At 45.4% G+C, this 17,119-nt stretch overlaps 1 protein-coding gene across 1 annotated transcript in view; it reads right to left on the bottom strand.

Moving 5' to 3' along the window:
- Nucleotides 1-17,119, bottom strand: part of LOC311115735 (neurobeachin-like) — a gene marked incomplete at both ends in the record, with an annotated part of 55,656 nt that overhangs the window by 30,031 nt on the left and 8,506 nt on the right. The window contains 5 exons of the mRNA XM_084190884.1: nt 4,746-4,963; nt 5,430-5,813; nt 6,534-7,205; nt 15,179-15,371; nt 15,674-15,797. Of these exons, the coding sequence (XP_084047010.1) occupies nt 4,746-4,963; nt 5,430-5,813; nt 6,534-7,205; nt 15,179-15,371; nt 15,674-15,797 (1,591 nt within the window). The remainder of the gene's footprint in view (nt 1-4,745; nt 4,964-5,429; nt 5,814-6,533; nt 7,206-15,178; nt 15,372-15,673; nt 15,798-17,119) is intronic.

Here is a 17,119-nt window from a genome sequence, read left to right on the forward strand (position 1 = left end):
TCTCTCCTTGAAGTTCTTGATGATCCGATAAATGGTTGATTTAGGTGCAATCTTACTAGCAGCAATATCCTTGCCTGTGAAGCTCTTTTTGTGCAAAGCAATGATGACGGCATGTGTTTCCTTGCAGGTAACCATTGTTAACAGAGGAAGAACAATGATTTCAAGCACCACCCTCCTTTTAAAGCTTCCAGTCTGTTATTCTAACTCAATCAGCATGACAGAGTGATCTCCAGCCTTGTGCTCGTCAACACTCTCACCTGTGTTAACGAGAGAATCACTGACATGATGGCAGCTGGTCCTTTTGTGGCATGGCTGAAATGCAGTGGAAATGTTTTTTGGGGATTAAGTTCATTTTCATGGCAAAGAGGGACTTTGCAATTAATTGCAATTCATCTGATCACTCTTCATGACATTCTGGAGTATATGCAAATTGCCATCATCAAAACTGAGGCAGCAGACTTGGGAAGATTAGTATTTGTGTCATTCTCAAAACGTTTGACCACGACTGTACAGTAAGTTATTTTGGTCTCTTCAGTGAGGCGCTGCAGGCATAGTGCCTTCAGAAAGTTTTCATACCTCTAGACTTATTCCACATTTTGTTGTATTACAGCCTGAATTGAAAATTGATTAAATACATTTTATTTCTCACTTATTATTAACTCTTCACTCTCCCTGTTTTCCATGTTCTCTCTTCCTCTCCCCTCCCTCTCTCCTCTCCTCTCCTCTCCTCTCCTCTCCTCTCCTCTCCTCTCCTCTCCTCTCCTCTCCTCTCCTCTCCTCTCCTCTCCTCTCCTCTCCTCAGCCATTCGACCAAGTCAGTGATGGCCTTTGTGAACAGCAACGAGAACCAATCTACACACAATACCCCATACTTTCTGAAGGCACTGTGTATACAGTGAGGGAAAAAAATATTTGATCCCCTTCTGATTTTGTACGTTTGCCCACTGACAAAGAAATTATCAGTCTATAATTTTAATGGTAGGTTTATTTGAACAGTGAGAGACAGAATAACAACAACAAAAATCTAGAAAAATGCATGTCAAAAATGTTATAAATTGATTTGCATTTTAATTAGGGAAATAAATATTTCACCCCCTCTCAATCAGAAAGATTTCTGGCTCCCAGTTGTCTTTTATACAGGTAACGAGCTGAGATTAGGAGCACACTCTTAAAGGGAGTGCTCCTAATCTCAGCTTGTTACCTGTATAAAAAACACCTGTCCACAGAAGCAATCAATCAATCAGATTCCAAACTCTCCACCATGGCCAAGACCAAAGAGCTCTCCAAGGATGTCAGGGACAAGATTGTAGACCTACACAAGGCTGGAATGGGCTACAAGACCATCCCCAAGCAGCTTGGTGAGAAGGTGACAACAGTTGGTGCGATTATTCGCAAATGGAAGAAACAAAAAATAACTGTAAATCTCCCTCGGCCTGGGGCTCCATGCAAGATCTCACCTCGTGGAGTTGCAATGATCATGAGAACGGTGAGGAATCAGCCCAGAACTACACGGGAGGATCTTGTCAATGATCTCAAGGCAGCTGGGACCATAGTCACCAAGAAAACAATTGTTAACACACTACGCCTTGAAGGACTGAAATCCTGCAGTGCCCGCAAGGTCCCCCTGCTCAAGAAAGCAAATATACAGGGCCGTCTGAAGTTTGCCAATGAACATCTGAATGATTCAGAGGAGAACTGGGTGAAAGTGTTGTGGTCAGATGAGACCAAAATCGAGCTCTTTGGCATCAACTCAACGCGCCATGTTTGGAGGAGGAGGAATGCTGCCTATGACCCCAAGAACACCATCCCCACCGTCAAACATGGAGGTGGAAACATTATGCTTTGGGGGTGTTTTTCTGCTAAGGGGACAGGACAACTTCACCGCATCAAAGGGACAATGGACGGGGCCTTGTACCGTCAAATCTTGGGTGAAACCTCCTTCCCTCAGCCAGGGCATTGAAAATGGGTCGTGGATGGGTATTCCAGCATGACAATGACCCAAAACACGGCCAAGGCAACAAAGGAGTGGCTCAAGAAGAAGCACATTAAGGTCCTGGAGTGGCCTAGCCAGTCTCCAGACCTTAATCCCATAGAAAATCTGTGGAAGGAGCTGAAGGTTCGAGTTGCCAAACGTCAGCCTCGAAACCTTAATGACTTGGAGAAGATCTGCAAAGAGGAGTGGAACAAAATCCCTCCTGAGATGTGTGCAAACCTGGTGGCCAACTACAAGAAACGTCTGACCTCTGTGATTGCCAACAAAGGTTTTGCCACCAAGTACTAAGTCATGTTTTGCAGAGGGGTCAAATACTTATTTCCCTCATTAAAATGCAAATCAATTTCTAACATTTTTGACATGCGTTTTTCTGGATTTTTTGTTGTTATTCTGTCTCTCACTGTTCAAATAAACCTACCATTAAAATTATAGACTGATCATTTCTTTGTCAGTGGGCAAATGTACAAAATCAGCAGGGGATCAAATACTTTTTTCCCTCACTGTATATATATACAATAATGAATTTCAAATGTTCTATTTGCAGCAACAAGTTTTGGAATATGCATTGGATCGGGCTGAGGTAAAAGCTTTTATTTATATATATATATATATACAGTCCCAGTCAAAAGTTTGGACACACCTACTCATTCCAATATATTTTATATTTCAGATTCTTCAAATTGCCTTGATGACAGCTTTGCACACTCTTGGCATTCTCTCAACCAGCTTCATGAGGTAGTCACCGGGAATGCATTTCAAATAACAGGTGTGCCTTCTTAAAAGTTAATTTGTGGAATTTCTTTCCTTCCTAATGCGTTTGAGCCAATCAGTTGTGTTGTGACAAGGTAGGGGGGGTATACAGAAGATAGCCCTATTTGGTAAAAGACCAAGTCCATATTATGACAAGGACAGCTCAAATAAGCAAAGAGAAATGTCAGTCCATCATTAATTTAAGACATGAAGGTCAGTCAATACGGAACATTTCAAGAACTTTGAAAGTTTCTTCAAGTGCAGTCGCAAAAAAACATCAAGCGCTATAATGAAACTGGCTCTCATGAGGACCGCCACAGGAATGGAAGACCCAGAGTTACCTCTGCTGCAGAGGATAAGTTCATTAGAGTTACCAGCCTCAGAAATTGCAGCCCAAATAAATGCTTCACAGAGTTCAAGTAACAGACACATCTCAACATCAACTGTTCAGAGGAGACTGCGTGAATCAGGCCTTCATGGTCAAATTGCTGCAAAGAAACCACTACTAAAGGACACCAATAAGAAGAAGAGACTTGCTTGGGCCAAGAAACATGAGCAATGGACATTAGCCCGGTGGAAATCCAAATTTGGAGTCTATATTTGAGATTTTTGGTTCCAACCGCCGTGTCTTTGTGAGACGCAGAGCAGGTGAACGGATGATCTCTGCATGTGTGGTTCCCACCGTGAAGCATGGAGGAGTAGGTGTGATGGTGTGGGGGTGCTTTGCTGGTTACACTGTCTGTGATTTATTTAGAATTCAAGGCACACTTTACCAGCATGGCTACCACAGCATTTTGCAGCGATACGCCATCACATCTGGTTTGCGCTTAGTGGGACTATCATTTGTTTTTCAACAGGACAATGACCCAACACACCTCCAGGTTGTGTAAGGGCTATTTCACCAAGAAGGAGAGTGATGGAGTGCTGCATCAGATGACCTGGCCTCCACAATCCCCCGACCTCAACCAAATTGAAATGGTTTGGGATGAGTCGGACCGCAGAGTGAAGGAAAAGTAGCCAACAAGTGCTCAGCATATGTGGGAACTTTAAGACTGTTGGAAAAGCATTCCAGGTGAAGCTGATTGAGAGAATGCCAAGAGTGTGCAAAGCTGTCATCAAGGCAAAGGGTGGCTACTTTGAAGAATCTCAAATATAAAATATATTTGTATTTGTTTAACACTTTTTTGGTTACTAAATGATTCCATATGTGTTATTTCATAGTTTTGATGTCTTCACTATTATTCTACAATGTAGAAAATATTAAAAATTAAGAAAAATCCTTGAATGAGTAGGTGTGTCCAAACTTTTGACTGGTACTGAACAAAAATATAAACGCAACATGCAACAATTTCAACGATTTTACTTAGTTACAGTTTATATAAGGAAATAAGTCAATTTAAATACATTCATTAGGCCCTAATCTATGGATTTCACATGATGGGGCAGGGGCACAGCCATGTGTGGGTCTGGGAGGGCATAGGCCCACCCACTTGGGAGCCAGGCCCAGCCAATCAGAATGAGTTTTTCCCTACAAAAGGGCTTTATTACAGACAGAAATACTCCTCAGTTTCATTAGCTGTCTGGTTGGCTGGTCTCAGACAATCCTGCAGGTGAAGAAGCTGGATGTGGAGGTCCTGGGTTGGCGTGATTACATGTGGTCTGTGGTTGTGAGGCCGATTGGACGTACTGCCAAATTCTCTAAACGATGTTGGAGGCGGCTTATGGTAGAGCAATTAACATTCAATTCTCTGGCAACAGCTCTGGTGGACATTCCTGCAGTCAGCAGGCCAATTGCACGCTCCCTCAAAACTTGAGACATCTGTGGTATTGTGTTGTGTGACAAAACTGCACATTTTAGAGTGGCCTTTTATTGTCCCCAGCACAAGGTGCATCTGTGTAATGATCATGCTGTTTAATCAGCTGTCAGGTGGATGGATTATCTTGGCAAAGGAGAAATGCTCACTAACAGGGATGTAAACAAACACAGTCCGTCCACCCTCACCTCCTCCACACGTGCACATCGGTCTCCAGGGCGAACAGCAGGTCTGTGAGGAGGCGCTGATGCATGGGCGACCACTTGAACTCTGGGATACGGAACATGGTGGTGCGAGGCCCGGGGCTGAACTGGCGCCGCTGCTCCTCTGTCATGGGCATCCCTCTGAAACCCAGGTCCACACGCAGGTCACGCTCCAACTGGGCCGCCGTACGACCTTGGAGCGCCTAGGGAGGAAGGACAGGTTAAGGAACGGTGGTAAACTAACAACTGGTAAACTAGCAACAATAACAGCTGAATTGGTTAACTACAATTGCTAGCCTAACAACAATAGCTACAGCAAAAAAAGCTAATGGCTGAGCTAAATAGCTCCTTTAGCTCCTCCCTCAAAACTGTGGAAGGAAACAATACATGAGCTTAAAACAACAGTTGGAAGAACCTGAATATTGAAAATAAAACAGCTACAGAAGCTAAGCTAACAACTATAATTAAGTTAGCTTTTTTTAGTTTGAAGGTATCAGGATTGTTTGGGATACATTTTGCTACCGTTGTTAGCCAGCTGTGTAAATGTTAGCTTAGATCAGTCTCTCAGTTACTGAAGACAGGCCTAATAAGTACAGCAGCAACTGAAATACCAGAGTTACCTCACCTGGTTTAACACACTTCAGGTAAGATATTTTATGTCACCCCCACCTGAGTAGTAGCCGTGGTCGGTATCTTCTTCCCATCATCAGACCTTTCTGTATCAGATGTGGTGCTAGCCGCGTCACCTCCAGCCGCCTCTCCCTCTGGGTGGCCCTGGGCCTGGATCTCAGCTGCCTGGCTCTCTCTCTGGGCGATGGAGCTAATGTCAGCCAGGGGGCTCTGGATCTTGAAGGGCCCGTCTTCGGGGAGCCCCCCGTGGGCTTGGCTCAGGTCTGAGCCCCCGCAGGAGGTCATGTGGGCCAGAAGACTCAGGTCATCGCTGGGGCAGGTGGAGGAGTGGACGGGGACGGAGCCTGAGGAGAGGGGCTGATCTGGGCTGGGAAGGACCAGAGGGTCTGTGGCGGCCAGCGCTGGAAGCAGCTTCTCATCAACCTAGAAAACATCAGATAAAAAGACAATAAAGCAGGTCTCTCAAAGACTCCAACCCTGTTCCTGGAGAGCTACCCTCCTGTAGGTTTTAACTCCAACCCTGTTCCTGGAGAGCCACCCTCCTGTAGATTTTCACCCCAACCCAGTTCCTGGAGAGCCACCCCCTCTAGTTTTTCACCCCAACCCAGTTCCTGGAGAGTCACCCTCCTGTAGATTTTCGCTCCAACCCCAGGTGTTACTAACCTGATTAATCTTATCAACCAGCTAATTATTAGAATCAGGTGCGCTAGATTAGGGTTGGTGTTAAAACCTACAGGAGGGTAGCTCTCCAGGAACAGGGTTGGAGTTTAAACCTACAGGAGGGTATCTCTCCAGGAACAGGGTTGGAGTTAAAACCTACAGGAGGGTAGCTCTCCAGGAACAGGGTTGGAGTTTAAACCTACAGGAGGGTAGCTCTCTAGGAACAGGGTTGGAGAGCCATGCAATAAAGCATGTAGTCCAAAATAAAAAAAGACTGCAACAATGCATGGTGCTTATTAATTTAAAAAGCTGACGCGTTCTGACCTTGATCGTTTTTTAGTCAAAGCAAATCCAATAAAACATATTGATATGAAAGAGAAAGAGAGAGAAGCATCACTTTCTTGACACTATGTACGACTGTTACTACCAGTGGAAATAATGGGAATATTCCTATAAAAAAACACATATATTTTTAACCCCTACCTTGCTGAAGAGGAATCCGTTGTTGCTTGGGACGCTGTCCTTCTCATCGGCGAGGGTGATGAGCGGACCCATGTTCCCATCATCCTCCATGGTGATAGGCCCCACCGCCGTGACCACCGTGTCATCTTTAGGCGCCAGGTTACTGTGGTTACCATTCAGCTTCTGCACCACGGCACAGTAGGCGCTGTCCAGCAGGGAGTCCACCTCCACCAGGGGCCCGTTCCCCATCCTCCCTCCTCCTATCCCTCCAATCCCTCCTCCTCCCACCATCCCTTCTGGGGACAGATCCAGGTCGTCTAGTTTGACCTCCGTAGCCTCCACCTTCTCCGCCTTGATATCCACCAGGAGGTCATGAACTTCGACCCTTACCCCTGACCCCTGCTCCCCGTTGGGTCCCTTCATCCCCACCCCTCCCTCAGCGAGCAGGTTCCTGGAATCCCCTCCTCCTCCTCCCTCTCCGTACTCGGCCTCGCTCTCGGGGGTCTGCGTCTGGGAGTGGTCATCCAGCTCGCGGATCTCCAGGTTGCCGTTGACGACGGGGGTGGGCGTGGCCGAGAGGCCGGAGATGGTGGAGACAGAACCTTTCTTCCCCTTCTTGATGTTCTCCTCCTCCTGTCGTTGGTACTCCTCATACATCTTCGCCAGGTACTCCTTATGGGCCTCGTACGTTACCTTATAGAGGGAGAGACATGATCAATAACCAATAATCAATAACATCTTTAGCCAGCTACTCCTTACGGGCCTCGTACGTTACCTATAAAAGAGACATGATCAATAACTAATAATACAAAACAAATAATCAATAACTAATCATCAATAACCAATAATCAATAACATCTTAGCCAGAGATGTATGATCGATCAGTTACCACACACACACACACCAGGGCTGGGGTAAATTCTGAATTTCTGAATTTAATTCAATTCAAACAATGAACAACCTCACAGGAAGCAGAATTTGAATTAAAGGAAGTAGAATTGAAAGCAATTCAACTGAGACATGAAACATGAAAGTCTCATTCTTGGTCAAATCTTTTATCAAAAAGGATATGTCACTTATTAATGAAAAAGAATACACATACCACTTCGAATATTACTTTGATAATAACTCAACGATGTCAAACAAATTGTTCCCTTCGATACTGCAGTGTTTGATCTAATGCATTCTGGGAAAGGTATATTTTTTCTGATATTTAAAAACATTTAGGAAATTATGAATTATTATATTATTTCCCAGACCCCTGTAAGTATTTCAAATTGTTTTAGGAGAATAAGTTTAAAAAAATCAAATCTTTCAACATTATGCTACATGGTTTGGAACCATACATGATGTCAAAATAAACATTTCTATGGCGATGTGTAGAATGAATAAGCCATTTAAATTTCATTGCATTTTATTGAATACAATTCTACTTCCTTTAATTACATTTTAGTCATTTAGCATGCACTCTTATCCAGAGCGACTTAAGAAAGCTAGGTGGTACAACCACATTCTGTCATAGTAAATTCATTTTGCCTCAATTAAGTAGCTATCAGCAAAGTGTGTGTGTGTGTGTGTGTGGGGGGGGGGGGGGGGGGGGGTTCTGGGGGATTATTTAAGATACTCTTTGAGGAGGTAGGGTTTCAGATGTTTTTGGAAGATGGGCAGGGACTCTGCTGTCCAAGCTTCAAGGGGAAGCTGGTTCCACCATTGGGGTGTGATAGAATAATTATTAATGACTAATTATTACACCGTGAAACTGTGTGAAAGATGCGTGAGTGTAGGACCAGTAAAGACTATGACATTGAGCTACTATTTAGCAATGTGAGTAAGAGTTAGACCAGACAACAAAGGACAGGAGAACTGGCTACAGACAACTGAGAAACCAAGATAAAGGGGAAACTGTTAGGCTTTTTAAGGAGTATGAAATATGGTGGAGGATATTGTGAGGACGGCGATAACTTAAGGAATGCAGCCTATGATAAGAACATGTGTGTGTGACCTGATGGTTAGGAGAGCAGAGGAAAACAGCCCGCCTAAGGAGGGGAGGGATTTTTGTATGACGTGTGAGTATAAAAGACGGACTCTGAAATTGTGATGGCAGAATTCTCAATGAATAAACATCTCTGACTACGCAGACTGGGACTCTGTCCGTTTCTTGATCCTTTTGGGAGACGCACAGAGACACTGAAATAGTTGAGTTCAACCATTGAGATTAAAAAAATTCACTTAACAGGGTGCCAAGACAGAGAAGAGCTTGGACTGGGCTGAGCGGGAGCTGCCCTCCTGTAGCGGTGGGATGGCCAAGAGACCAGAGGTGGCAGAACAGAGTGCTCAGGCTGGGGTGTAGGGTATTGAGCATAGCCTGAAGGTAGGGAGGGGCAGTTCCTCTTGCTGCTCCGTAGGTAAGCACCATGGTCTTGTAGTGGATGTGAGCATCGACAGGAAGCCAGTGGAGTGTGCGGAGGAGCGGGGTGACGTGAGAGAACTTGGGAAGGTTGAACACCAGGCGGGCTGCAGCGTTCTGGATAAGTTGCCAGGGGTTTGATGGCACAAGCGGGGAACCAAGTTGCAGAAGTCCAGACGGGAGATGACAAGTGCCTGGATTAGGACCTGCGCCGCTTCCTGTGTGAGGTAGGGATGTACTTCCTGTGTGAGGCAGGGTCGTACTCTACGGATGTTGTAGAGAATTAACCTGCAGGAGCGGGTCAGTGCTTTGATGTTTGCAGAGAACGACAGGGTGTTGTTGTCCAGGGTCATGCCAAGGTTCTTTGCACTCTGGGACGGGGACACCGTGGAGTTATAAATATTTTATTTTTTATTTTTTTAGGGGGTAGATCAGCTTTAACACTGCAGATAGATTGTGGGTTTCCAATATATTATTTTTCATATTTTTTAAAATATTTTTTAATTGTCCCCTAACCGTACCGCACCTCCCCTAATTGGAGTAAACTAATGGACAAAAGTACGTAGGCTTCTATTTCCAGCTTATACATACTATACATATTACATTAGTTATCTCTTTATTATTATATATATATTTTTTTATCCCACCCTTCAGCTACCCTCAATTTATTTATTTTATTTATTAACTTATTTTGTTGCAATTAGTTGTTATTAGTCCCATCCCTCAGCTACCCTCAACCCCTCCCATCTATCTCTAAAAACCATCCAGTCTTGATTTCTACTTGCCTAATATTTGTCAACTGTGCTGTGATGTTTCACAAAAGTTCTGAATCTTTCTATTCTCATAGTTTCCACAGATTCTAAATGAAAGATGAACACCTTTACTAAAAGTACTATTATGATATTGATCGACTGACAATGGCTTTTCAAGTCACTCAGCAGTGTTATTAGATAGTTGCCCTGGCTGATAGCTTTAAATAAACGTTGTGGTTCTTCAGCCAATCTTGAACCTGCGACCAAAAACAAGCTACATATGGACAGTACCAAAACAAATGATCTAATGATTCTGTCTCTTCATAGCAAAATCTGCAGAGCTGAGATGGTTGTATCCCCCATATATATATATATATATATATATATATATATATATATATATATATATACACACACACACAGTGGGGAGAACAAGTATTTGATACACCGTGAATTTTGCAGGTTTTCCTACTTACAAAGCATGTAGAGGTCTGTAATTTTTATCACAGGTACACTTCAACTGTGAGAGATGGAATCTAAAACAAAAATCCAGAAAATCACATTGTATGATTTTTAAGTAATTAATTTGCATTTTATTGCATGACATAAGTATTTGATCACCTACCAACCAGTAAGCTCCTCTGCTCTTGTCCTTCTAGACCTGTCTGCTGCCTTTGATACAGTGAACCATCAGATCCTCCTCTCCACCCTCTCCGAGCTGGGCATCTCCGGCGCGGCTCACTCCTGGATTGCGTCCTACCTGACCGGTCGCTCCTACCAAGTGGCGTGGCGAGAAGCTGTCTCCGCACCACGTGCTCTCACCACTGGTGTCCCCCAGGGCTCAGTTCTAGGCCCTCTCCTTTTCTCCCTATACACCAAGTCACTTGGCTCTGTCATATCCTCACATGGCCTCTCCTATCATTGCTACGCTGACGATACACAACTAATCTTCTCCTTTCCCCCTTCTGATAACCAGGTGGCGAATCGCATCTCTGCATGTCTGGCCGACATATCAGTATGGATGACGGATCACCACCTCAAGCTGAACCCTGGCAAGACGGAGCTGCTCTTCCTCCCGGGGAAGGACTGCCCGTTCCATGATCTCGCCATCACGGTTGACAACTCCGTTGTGTCCTCCTCCCAGAGTGCGAAGAGCCTTGGCGTGACCCTGGACAACACCCTGTCGTTCTCCGCTAACATCAAGGCGGTGACCCGATCCTGCAGGTTCATGCTCTACAACATTCGGAGAGTACGACCCTGCCTTACACAGGAAGCGGCACAGGTCCTAATCCAGGCACTTGTCATCTCCCGTCTGGATTACTGCAACTGGCTGTTGGCTGGGCTCCCTGCCTGTGCCATTAAACCCCTACAACTCATCCAGAATGCCGCAGCCCGTCTGGTGTTCAACCTTCCCAAGTTCTCTCACGTCACCCCCCTCCTCCGCACACTCCACTGGCTTCCAGTTGAAGCTCGCATCCGTTACAAGACCATGGTGCTTGCCTATGGAGCAGTGAGGGGAACGGCACCTCCGTACCTTCAGGCTCTGATCAGTCCCTACACCCAAACGAGGGCATTGCGTTCATCCACCTCTGGCCTGCTGGCTCCCCTTCCTCTGCGGAAGCATAGTTCCCGCTCAGCCCAGTCAAAACTGTTCGCTGCTCTGGCACCCCAATGGTGGAACAAGCTCCCTCATGACGCCAGGACAGCGGAGTCACTCAGCACCTTCCGGAGACATTTGAAACCCCACCTCTTTAAGGAACACCTGGGATAGGATAAAGTAATCCTTCTACCCCCCCCCCCCCCCCCCCCCCCCCCCCAAAAAAAAGTATAATTGTAAAGTGGTTATCCCACTGGCTATAGGGTGAATGCACCAACTTGTAGTCGCTCTGGATAAGAGCGTCTGCTAAATGACGTAAATGTGCCCTTGAGCAAGGCACTTAACCCTAATTGCTCCTGTAAGTCGCTCTGGATAAGAGCGTCTGCTAAATGACTAAAATGTAAATGTAAATGTAAGAATTCCGGCTCTCACAGACCTGTTAGTTTTTCTTTAAGAAGCCCTCCTGTTTTCCACTCATTACCTGTATTAACTGCACCTGTTTGAACTCGTTACCTGTATAAAAGACACCTGTCCACACACTCAATCAAACTGACTCCAACCTCTCCACAATGGCCAAGACCAGAGAGCTGTGTAAGGACATCAGGGATAAAATTGTAGACCTGCACAAGGCTGGGATGGGCTACAGGACAATAGGCAAGCAGCTTGGTGAGAAGGCAACAACTGTTGGCGCAATTATTAGAAAATGGAAGAAGTTCAAGATGACGGTCAATCACCCTCGGTCTGGGGCTCCATGCAAGATCTCACCTCGTGGGGCATCAATAATCATGAGGAAGGTGAAGGATCAGCCCAGAACTACACGGCAGGACCTGGTCAATGACCTGAAGAGAGCTGGGACCACAGTCTCAAAGAAAACCATTAGTAATACACTACGCCGTCAAGGATTAAAATCCTGCAGCGCACGCAAGGTCCCCCTTCTCAAGCCAGCGCATGTCCAGGCCCGTCTGAAGTTTGCCAATGACCATCTGGATGATCCAGAGGAGGAATAGGAGAAGGTCATGTGGTCTGATGAGACAAAAATAGAGCTTTTTGGTCTAAACTCCACTCGTCGTGTTTGGAGGAAGAAGAAGGATGAGTACAACCCCAAGAACACCATCCCAACCGTGAAGCATGGAGGTGGAAAATCATTCTTTGGGGATGCTTTTCTGCAAAGGGGACAGGTCGACTGCACCGTATTGAGGGGAGGATGGATGGGGCCATGTATTGCGAGATCTTGGCCAACAACCTCCTTCCCTCAGTAAGAGCATTGAAGATGGGTCGTGGCTGGGTCTTCCAGCATGACAACGACCCGAAACACACAGCCAGGGCAACTAAGGAGTGGCTCCGTAAGAAGCATCTCAAGGTCCTGGAGTGGCCTAGCCAGTCTCCAGACCTGAACCCAAAATAAAATCTTTGGAGGGAGCTGAAAGTCTGTATTTCCCAGCGACAGCCCCGAAACCTGAAGGATCTGGAGAAGGTCTGTATGGAGGAGTGGGCCAAAATCCCTGCTGCAGTGTGTGCAAACCTGGTCAAGACCTACAGGAAACGTATGATCTCTGTAATTGCAAACAAAGGTTTCTTTACCAAATATTAAGTTCTGCTTTTCTGATGTATCAAATACTTATGTCATGCAATAAAATGCAAATGAATTACTTAAAAATCATACAATGTGATTTTCTGGATTTTTGTTTTAGATTCCGTCTCTCACAGTTGAAGTGTACCTATGATAAAAATTACAGACCTCTACATGCTTTGTAAGTAGGAAAACCTGCAAAATCGGCAGTGTATCAAATACTTGTTCTCCCCACTGTGTATATATATATATATATATATATATATATATATATATATATATATATATATATATATATATATATATATATATAACATTCTATTGGTTGCAATAATTTTGTATAATAATTTAAATGGAAAACGTTTTGAATCCGGCGTCGTTTTGTGTATCAGTTCATAAACCCTGAGCCATGGGATCGGCACATCAAAAATCTCTTCACAGCTATTTTGCAACGTGTATGGTACAGCTGTCAATTTATTGGTCTTTAAATTTATTAAATTTTAACCAATTTTGGTCTTTAATGCAGGGCCGACAAACAAGTTCCTAACCTTCTCCCCCTTCCACTTGCCTCCTCCATTTTTGCGGTAATTCTGCAATCAGTTGGTTATAATTTTGGATAGAGCAGACAATTCAATATATTTTTGTTAGCTGCATGTGTGACATAACTCCCACAGTCTTTTTTATGATGTTTCATTTTCAAATAACCAAAAGTGAGAAGTTGTAATCTGAATAAATGGAAAAAGGCACGCTCAAGTGTTTTGGAAAGAAAAGAAAGAAGGGATACAGGTCTGTAGTTTTTGACGTCAGATGAGTCAAGTGTTGGTTTCTTGAGGAGGGGAGCAACTCTGCCAATTTGAAGTCAGAGGGGATGCAGCCAGTGGTCAGGGATGAGTTGATGAGGGAAGTGAGGAATGGGAGAAGGTCTCCAGAGATAATCTGGAGAAGGGAGGAGGGGATGGGGTTGAGTTGGCAGGTTGTCAGGCTGCCAGACATCACTAGTCGCAGGATGTCATCTGGAGAGAGAGGGGAGAATGAGGTCAAGGCATAGGGGTATTTCAGTGTGAGTGAGACCAGTGGACTCAATAGGCTGAGTGAATGAACGGCGGATGTCATCAATCTTCTTTTCAAAGTGGTTGACAAAGTCGTCTGCAGAGAGGGAGGAGGGGAGGTTGGATGATTAAGGAGGGAGGAGAAGGTGGAAAAGAGTTTCAAATTAAATTGAAATTCTGCTTCCGGTGGGACGTGGGAATATGGCACCACAACAAACCTGCCAAGAGAGGGCCGCCCACCAAAACTCACGGACCAGGCAAGGAGGACATTAATCAGAGAGGCATCAAAGAGACCAAAGATAACCCCGAAGGAGCTGCAAAATTCCACAGCGGAGATTGGAGTATCTGTCCATAGGACCACTATAAGCCGTACACTCCACAGAGCTTGGCTTTACGGAAGAGTGGCCAGAAAAAGAAGGTACTCTGGTCAGATGAGACTAAAATGTAGCTTTTTGGCCATCAAGAAAAACGCTATGTCTGGCGCAAACCCAACACCTCTCATCACCCCGAGAACACCATCCCCACAGTGAAGCATGGTGGTGGCAGCATCATGCTGTGGGGATGTTTTTCATCGGCAGGGATTGGGAAACTGGTCAGAATTTAAGGAATGATGGAACCTGTTTCAGTCTTCCAGAGATTTGAGACTGGGACAGAGGTTCACCTTCCAGCAGGACAATGACCCTAAGCACACTGCTAAAGCAACACTCGAGTGGTTTAAGGGGAAACATTTAAATGTCTTGGAATGGCCTAGTCAAAGCCCAGACCTCAATCTAATTGAGAATCTATGGTATGACTCCATCCAACTTGAAGGAGCTGGAGCAGTTTTGCCATGAAGAATGGGCAAAAATCCCAGTGGCTAGATGTGCCAAGCTTATAGAGACATACCCCAAGAGACTTGCAGCTGTAATTGCTGCAAAAGGTGGCTCTACAAAGTATTGTCTTTGTGGGGGTGAATAGTTACGCACGCTCAAGTTTTCTGTTTTTTTTTGGTCTTATTTCTTGTTTGTTTCACCCCAAAAAATATTTAGCATCTTCAAAGTGGTAGGCATGTGTAAATCAAATGACACATGCCCCCCCCCCCCCCCACAAAAAAAAATCAATTTTAATTCCAGGTTGTAAGGCAACAAAATAGGAAAAATACCAAAGGGGGGTGAATACTTTCGCAAGCCACTGCATCTTCTTATTTACCTGTATATAAACTCTTAATGTCATATCGGAAAAGGGTGTGTCTTGTGTTGGCGATGTTTGATTGACACCTGCCACTCTCCACTGTACACAGTGTGTGCGTTACCTTGGAGTGAGCGATGGACAGCGTATCCACCCAGACCCTCCATCCTCCCCACTCGTACTTGATGGCGTGGTAGAGCAGGATCCTGAAGATGTTATAGACCATCTCGGTTATCTTCTGCTCCTCTGGGCTCTTAGGGTTGATGTAGCCCAGACTGAACATCCAGTCCTGCCATACTGAACACTGTAACAGACACCTAGAAGATAGACAATACGTAGTTAATAATCAATCATGTTAATACTATGATCAATAGTGTTCTTCGGGTTGATGTAACCCAGACTGACACCTAGAGATGGACAAATATATAGGTAACATCTTAAACTATTCATTATATTTTATTCGTAGGGTGTGTGTGTGTGTGTGTGTGTGTGTGTGTGTGTGTGTGTGTGTGTGTGTGTGTGTGTGTGTGTGTGTGTGTGTGTGTGTGTGTGTGTGTGTGTGTGTGTGTGTGTGTGTGTGTGTGTGTGTGTGTGTGTGTGTGTGTATGTGTGTGTTCACCGTCTGTTCTCTCGGCTGTTGCTGAACAGTTTGATCATGTCAGACAGGAACAGTCTCCTGACCTCCGTCAGCTCAGTACTGGGGCTGGAGTTCTTCAACAGGGTCGCTACCACCTTCAGAATCACTGAAAGAGGGAGGGGGAAGGAGGGATGGGAGGAGGGAGGGAGGGAGGGAAGGAGGGGAGAGAAGGAGGGAGGGAAGGAGGGGAGAGAAGGAGGGAGGGAGGAAAGGAGGGGAGAGAAGGAGGAGAGGGAGGGAGAGAAGGAGGAGGGAGGAAGGGAGAGGAGAGGAGAAGAGGGGGAGGTAGGGATGGAGGGAGGGAGGAGAAGAGAAGACAGGAGAAGAGAAGAGAAGACAAGACAAGACAAGACAAGACAAGACAAGACAAGACAAGACAAGACAAGACAAGACAAGACAAGACAAGACAAGAGAAGAGAAGAGAAGAGAAGAGAAGAGAAGAGAAGAGAAGAGAAGAGAAGAGAAGAGAAGAGAAGAGAAGAGAGGAGAGGAGAGGAGAGGAGAGGAGAGGAGAGGAGAGGAGAGGAGAGGAGAGGAGAGGAGAGGAGGGAGGGAGGGAGGGGAAGAGGGGAGGAGAGGAGAGGAGGGAGGGAGGGAGGGAGGGAGGGAGGGAGGGGAAGAGGAGGGAGGGAGGGGAAGAGGGGAGGAGGAGAGGAGAGGAGAGGAGGGAGGGAGGGAGGGGAAGAGGAGGGAGGGAGGGGAAGAAGGGGAAGGGGGAGGGGGAAGTTGTTACCACCTTCAGACTAATAGCAGAGATCCAGATGCTGTATCTTAACACACATCACGTTCTGAGCCCATACCGTGTGTAGTAGAGCTCTGCTACCCGACCCGAGCCCGGCGGCCCGACATTATACAGGTTTTTCATCAATAACTAGGGCACGGGCAGGGCTCGGGTATCACTAATGAATCACTAAATGAATCACTAAATGAATCACTACATGAATCACTAAAATGTTTAAGCTGAGCTCGTGCTCAGTACATTCATATCTAAATAAGATCATAACATGGTGTCAGAAGTGCTCATACTTCATCAACTATAAAACAGGAGAGATTGTTTCACAGAAAATAATCACGTTTAGAGTTTAGAGTGACAGAAAATAGCTAACAGCTCTCTCTCAGGTCTCGTCATTGAGCAGCCCAAGTGAAGCCGTTGCTATGGATACTGACAGACTCAAAGCACCATGATCATTCAATCAACATTGAGAGTTCACGCAGTCCACTATGATGGAGCTGTCTGTCTCTATTGCAGTCCACTATGATAGAGCTGTCTGTCTCTATTGCAGTCCACTATGATAGAGCTGTCTGTCTCTACTGCAGTCCACTATGATAGAGCTGTCTGTCTCTACTGCAGTCCACTATGATAGAGCTGTCTGTCTCTACTGCAGTCCACTATGATAGAGCTGTCTGTCTCTACTGCAGTCCACTATG

Source organism: Coregonus lavaretus (genome assembly GCF_964263955.1).
Source record: "Coregonus lavaretus genome assembly, contig: HAP1_SCAFFOLD_3958, whole genome shotgun sequence".
In the NCBI taxonomy this organism is placed as follows: Eukaryota; Metazoa; Chordata; class Actinopteri; order Salmoniformes; family Salmonidae; genus Coregonus; species Coregonus lavaretus.